Here is a 6,566-nt window from a genome sequence, read left to right as displayed (position 1 = left end):
ATAACTGGATATATCTGGGATATATTGTAATGGAGAGGGTTTATTTTGCTGCTTGTCTTGGACAGTTTTCCTTGAGGGATGTCGGAGGCAAGGAGGAAAGCTTAGGCTGCATCACATTGTGGGGCAATTGGGACAGTTTTAGGGCGAGCAAATTTGGAAAATACCGATTTTTTTGGACTTTTGTGGCATTGCTGGTGGTGATAATGCTGGTTTTGAGTCGCTGGTTTGTGTTGGTACTTGTGGGGTGATAGGGGATGGCAGAGTCAGACCTTATTGCCTTAAAACTACAAATAAGCAACCGCAGGTCATAAAGAGAGGGAAAAGAATGACAAAGCGCCTGTTCCAAGCCCCTGTAATTAAGATTTGACTAATTTGTGTTATTTCTCTGCTTTCTCTGCTGGGCTGGGAGCAATGTAACCTCTCCACCACCAGCTTTTCAGTCTTTCTCACCCCCAGCATCTCTTTTTGGGTTGGTCCGTGGTTTCTATTGAGTAGCCCTCAGGTCCAGCATCACAAATTTGAAGCTTTCACCCTGGTTTGAACTTTTGCAGTGAATCTTCAGGCCGTTGTTTTAGGATTAGCTCGGTCTCTTTTAGCACCTGATGGTCCTTCAGATCTGAAGAATATTGAGCCAAATGGATTCTAATAATGATGATAGTTTTTAACCTAATTTAAACCCTAATTTTTAACCTGATTTCAAGGGTCTTTTAGAGGCAGATAAGTTGTTTTCCTGGTTTGGCAGATGCAGCTGATCGCGAGTACCGAATAACAAGAGTGCTCCGTGTCACCATTTGCGCTTCCTGGTGTGGATGGAGGCAGAGAGAGAAGAAAAAAACAGCGATAATGGGCTGAAATGCAGGGTTTTAGCCTGACATTAATGCAGGAGGGATCCAGCTCCTGGGGAAGCTGATGGAAGTGCTGCTGGGTTGAGAAGTGCCACTGCATACAGGGCTGGTAATGGAGCAGGAGGTGCAGGAAAGTGTGTATTTGGTCTTGTTTTGGTAATGGACCAGGGTCCATCACCCCATTACTGGACCCCTCCCAGGCTCCCAGTTGCAGTATTTGGGTGGTGGGGTTAGGCTGTGCTCAGAGAAGGGCACAGAGGATGTGTAGGGCAGGACATGGGCTGGTGGAGGATGCTTTTTTGGCCAAAGCACCTCAGCTGCTCTCGGTTTGTCGCTCTGGGTTTGATGCTCTCCTGCAGTCTCAGATTCTGCATCAGGAAACCCAAACCACCACAAATAACCTCATTATTTCCCGATAGTCACCTTGGGGGCATTCCCCAGCTCAGTCTGAGCTCAGCCTTTGTCTTTTAGTTTATTTTTCTGCAAGTGAAGACATTTCTCTTCTTCACTGAGTCAGCCATGCCCCAGGGAACATCCCTGTCACCCACAGAGCCAGTGGCGGGTCCCCAGGGTAAGCCACCCAGCCCTGGCGTAGCCAGACTGCCCCAAATGCAGAGGGCGAAGGGCAGAGTTAATGACAGCGGTGATGGCGGAGGCCGGTTTCCAATGGCGAACTTTAGACTGTAATTTCCAAGCTAGAGAAAATGGAAGTGATAATAAAACCTTAAAAAAAACCAAGCCAACTTGTTAAAGTGAACAAGACCTTTGGAAAACTCAAAGGGCCCAGGGTTTGGCTAAAAAAAGAGATGATTTGTGGGTGCCAGGGTGAAAGTCAGGCTCCTCGCCATCCTCCGGACGCCTGCCCAGGTGGCTGGGAGCCTGAGCTATAAACCAGCTCCTTTGGGAGGTGATAAGAGCAGACGAAGCAGTAAATCATTAAGCCAGCACAGCACACGGTGTCGTAATAAACAGGGGGCAAAGTGCATTAATTACAAGCCAGCGGGGACGAGGAGGGAAGGAGGCAAAGTCAGGCTTGGCGGGGATGCCCTGCGGTGGTGGTGGTTGCTGCCAACCCCCCCATCGGCCGGACATTCAGCTTTTCCTGCACCAAAATGTGTTTTATTGCAGCAAAGTCCTGCTGCATGGATAAGTGACACCTGTTTGCTCCAGGGCAGTAGCAAACAGAATTGTTTTGGGGTTTTGTGTGTTTTCAGAGGAGGAAGGGAAGCAGAAGAAATAGTTTTCCTGGTCACGCATCCCAGATAAGCCACCTTGCTTCCTGCTAGTGAGCAATGGGGCGGGTGCGGGCCCAAAAAGGTCCCCGTCACCCTGCTGAGCGCACCCCAGCTCACGTAAGCACCTGTGGACGTGCAGGCTGGCCACGCTGTGCACACTCCATTTCAGTGAGCTTTAAATTGCCCTGCATCCTTCAGGTCATCCCACTTGGACTGGGAAATCATCACATACCATTAAATATCTGCCTTTAAAGTATAACTGTTCGTAGAGTTATAGATTTGCCATAATATATATATATATATATTAAAAAAATATGTATTGCACTATAATTATGGCATTAATAAGGCATAATGTAGCTGCAATATTTCTTGGGGTGTTCTGCGGTTGGTTTAGTGCTGCTTTTAGTCTTAGTTCTGATATTGTACGTGACGGAGTTGGCTGCTCAGCCAAAAAATGCAGGGTTTTTTTCAGCCTGGCTCCCTTAATCGCAGGGATACAGGTGGATGCTTCGATTCCCCACCTGTCTCCTTCAAAGGACTAAATCATTATTGTACTAACCCACTGGGCTGTGCTGGCGTTGCTGCTAGATGGCGTCTTGCTTTGATTTTTGTGTTTAATTACCCTTCTGTCAATAAATCTCGCCTTTCAAGTCGTGAAACAAGGCAGAGCCTCACAGCGCTGCCTGCAAAGCTGCGAGCCAATGCGCTAGAAATTAATATTTCCATCCAGGGCTTTTTCACCCTAGGGTTGAGTCCCTTCCTAAATTCGCTTGTGTGAAGCCCTCCATGACAACCTGTGGGTTTCTGGTGAGGGCAGGACGGGTGTGAGCTGCGAGGATGTCAACCGTGGCTGCTGCTGGGGTGGTGCTTGGACGCCGAGGTGGTGTTTGCTTACCTGGAGGTGTTGGATTAACTGGTTTGGTTAAACCAGTTTGAATCGGGCAGGGCAGCTGCGGGGCTGATCCAACCCAGTGGATTTTTCATGCCCTAGAGATGGTATCAACGCAGAGCAACGGGGGCACGGATTTTGTGGGGCGAAACAGGACAAACCGACCTGAAATCAGGTCTTAAAAATGTCAAAGCAACCACTCTCTCCTCTCAAGGGTTGGCCCAACCTCACGCCCAAATTATCCTTTATGCAGAAGGCGACAGCAGAATAGAAGCAGGTATTTTTGGTTTGTATTTGCAGTAAGTAGGGACTGAAGCCCAAAATGGGAGGGGGTTTATGGATAACCAGGTCGTGGGGGTGTGAGATGGGGTGCCAAACTACGGAGCCCCTTGCTACATGGATGGAGGGCAACCACCACACTGGTTTCTACGCGGCGCTGAGCTCAGTTTGGTGTTGAGAGGAGCGTTAGGAAATGGAGAAGTCCTTGATTGATAGCCCAGCCTCTGCTATCAATTAAAAAAAAACCCTAATTGACCAGGCTGACACAACCGACCTGCGATCGCGCCACGGCCGGCACCGGCGCAGATGCCAGAGCCCACATCAAAGAGCCTAATTATTCCTCCACCTAATTAAGCCAACCAGCAAATGGCAAACAGGAGCCGGCTGGGTTTTAATTGCTGTAATTCTCCTTAGAAATGGATCCCCCAGCTCCCCCGCTCACCGTGCACGCGTGTGGGCTGGCACGAAGGGGCAGGGATGCTCGAGCAGCTCGGCTGAGGTCCTGGGTGCAAATCCTGGCTTAGTGATGCTCCAAAGAGAGGATGTGCAGGGATTGAGTTGGTTTCTTTGCCCCAAACCAAAATATTTTCTTTCCAGCAGCTTTTGGGGCATTTTCGAAGCTGTATTTTTAACAAAATGCTTTGGCTTTGCACAATACACATGGGGTCGGTTTTTTTTGCCCCCTTCATGAGCTGAAAATATTCCAGGAATTTAAAAAATGTTTGGACATAGCACACCAGCTTCTGTCTGTTCAAGGAGCTGAAGAAACCCCCTGGTGTTTACCCCCCAGACCTCACTGTGTTCCCTGTGCATTTTCCCTGCTGTCTGGTCCCGAAAAGCACCCCCTGCTCCGGTCGGCAGTGGATGCTCTCACCTGTACCTGCAGAAGGGGAGGAAAATTAGGAATTACCACTGGGAGGGATCCCCGGGGGCTGCAAGCTTCAGGCTGGGATGTGTCAGATTGCAGCAGATACGAGGCCTCTGCTAAACTGGTCCGGACTCTGGCTTTTTCAACTATTTCCTAATCTTGGGGCAAGGACCTCAGAGAGGTCCCTGATGTTCGCACCTTTCACCCTTGGAGAGTTTCCCAGGGCTCCTTCCTGTTGCCATGTCAAGCCTTTCCCAGTCCTCCCTGAATGGAAAATCCCCTTGTTTTTCCAGCATTTTGTCAAATAACTGGCGCACCTTTTATAACAACACTGTTTTTCTTTGCCTTGCAGTCCAAGGACGTTGTTGAGATGGCAAACTTCAAGGGCCACGCGCTTCCCGGCAGTTTCTTCCTGCTTTTTGGGCTCTGGTGGTCTGTGAAATACCCGCTGCAGCACCTCAGCCAGAAAGCAAATAGGAAATCTCACAGGATTTTTTACTTCCAGCGTGTGGATGCCATCGAAGGGGCAATCAAAATCACCTTTGCTCTCATAGGTAAGCGTTGTATTTTACTACCTATGCTGGTAACTTCCCAGCCTGGAGCGATGACTCTACTGGAGCCCTTACTCCAGAGGAACCAGTCCAGATGAGGAAGGATGCATTCATGGTGTTGATCTTTAATAGAGTTTGATGCAAATAGACCCAAGTCTTACACCTCTTCCCAAAGGGATCTGATTTTACTTTCTCCCTAATGCAAAATCATCAGCTCTTGCTTCATTTCTGCAAGTAGCATCAACCACCATTGTTTATAAACCGTTGGAAACGGCGTGGTTTTGGGTGCAGGGATGCTGGCGGAGCAGTTCGTCCCCGATGGTCCGCACTTGTACCTCTACAGCGGGGAGAAGCGGGACTGGGTGAAGTTGATGAACTGGCAGCACACCACCATGTACCTCTTCTACGGCCTCTCCGGGGTGGTGGACGTCTTCACCTACGTCTCCCAGGTGGTGCCGCGGGGGCTGGACCGCCTCATGCTCTCCGTGGCTGTGTTTGTTGAAGGTCAGTAGGAAGTGGGGCTTAATTTGGGAAGGGATGTTGGAGGGTGAGTGGGAGAGGAACCAAAATTTACCAGACTGAGGTATTGCTCTGAATGCCCCTGAAGATAGGATGCGTTGCAGGTGATGTATTACTGAAGGGCTGCTTGTAGCACGAGGGGAAATATGGGCATCAATAGGTCCTGGCTTTGCCTAGTTTGGGATTTCTGGGCTGAGTTTCCTTGTTATGATAAATGGCTGGTGAACACCGCATTTATCTTACGTCTACAGAGCTGTCTGCGTGCCCCGCGTTCCCACCCGAGGGCCATTAATTGCACTGCAGGCATCGTCATCCTCCTCTGCTTGCCTTGCACGTGGCAAATTTAAGTGACTTATTCCTGCTTCAGCACATCACAAATACAATTTTGGTCTTCAGGCAAGTTGCGAACCAGGATTTCAAACCCCTCTTGGATCATACAGGGGAAAAGACACTGGGAAATGAAGTTCTTGCTTATATAGAAAATCCCTCCATAATAATAATCTTGGTTTTTTCCCTTCCCTGATCCCAATGGGTTTTGAAGCAGCAGCAGGGGCAGCTCAACAGGTACAGTTTGGCATGTAAGAAGTGGAAACATGAGACTTCAGGAAATGGTTTAGTGGCCATGGTGGTGTTGCATTAACGGTTGGACTTGATGACCTTAGAGGTCTCTTCCAACCTTAATGATTCTGTGATATAATTTCCAATCCTCAAGAAAAAGGTAGGGTTTAGCAATGAAGCAGGAATCTGGCCATGAGGTGATCTGAAGAAACGATGGCACAAACATGGGAGGGAAGGCAACCGCAACAACCACCCTTTTGTTGTCCCCTGCCTATGGTCCCCTTCTTGCTCAGACTCTCCTGCCCCAAGTTTGGGCATCCCATCCCTCCAGGGTGGTGGGATACCAAGAGACCTGGAGGGATGGTGCTATCTGGAGTCCTGTTTTCATAGTGACCTTCACCAATAGGGAGGTGATTTACTCTACCAGGGCTCTGTGGTTGTGGCTGGTGGTGTTAACACTACTCAACGGGTGGGATGTATTTTGGCAGGTTGTCTCTTTTACTACCACGTCCTTCACCGGCCCTTGCTGGACCAGCACATCCACTCCCTGCTGCTCATCGCCATCTTTTTGGGGGCTGCCAGCGTCATGCTGGAGGTCTTCCTGCGCGACAACATCGTCCTGGAGATGTTCAGAGCTGGTGTCACCATCGTCCAGGGAACGTGGTTCTGGCAGGTCAGTCCTGGGGAAAGAGGGGGGAAAAAAGCCGTACATCACCCATCAATAGCATGTCTCTGAAGGATCATTTTGCCGGGCTCGCTTCATAAATAGATCATAACCCAGATTGAAAATTTACTTATCACAGGTCATCTCTGAAGCCTGCT

The 6,566-nt window shown here is 49.3% G+C and overlaps 1 protein-coding gene across 1 annotated transcript in view; it reads left to right on the top strand.

Annotated features, from left to right (window-relative positions):
- The first annotated feature begins 4,464 nt into the window (after window positions 1–4,464).
- The window catches only part of TMEM45B (transmembrane protein 45B), a 3,760-nt gene continuing 1,658 nt past the window's right edge, over window positions 4,465–6,566 (top strand). The window contains exons 1-3 of the mRNA XM_010187160.1: window positions 4,465–4,670; window positions 4,959–5,171; window positions 6,233–6,417. Of these exons, the coding sequence (XP_010185462.1) occupies window positions 4,487–4,670; window positions 4,959–5,171; window positions 6,233–6,417 (582 nt within the window). The 5' untranslated portion in view covers window positions 4,465–4,486. The remainder of the gene's footprint in view (window positions 4,671–4,958; window positions 5,172–6,232; window positions 6,418–6,566) is intronic.

Source organism: Mesitornis unicolor, unplaced genomic scaffold (genome assembly GCF_000695765.1).
Source record: "Mesitornis unicolor isolate BGI_N332 unplaced genomic scaffold, ASM69576v1 scaffold50886, whole genome shotgun sequence".
Lineage (NCBI taxonomy): Eukaryota > Metazoa > Chordata > Aves > Mesitornithiformes > Mesitornithidae > Mesitornis > Mesitornis unicolor.
Note: the sequence above shows the minus strand (reverse complement) of the source record. Positions and strands in the feature narration are given on the sequence as shown.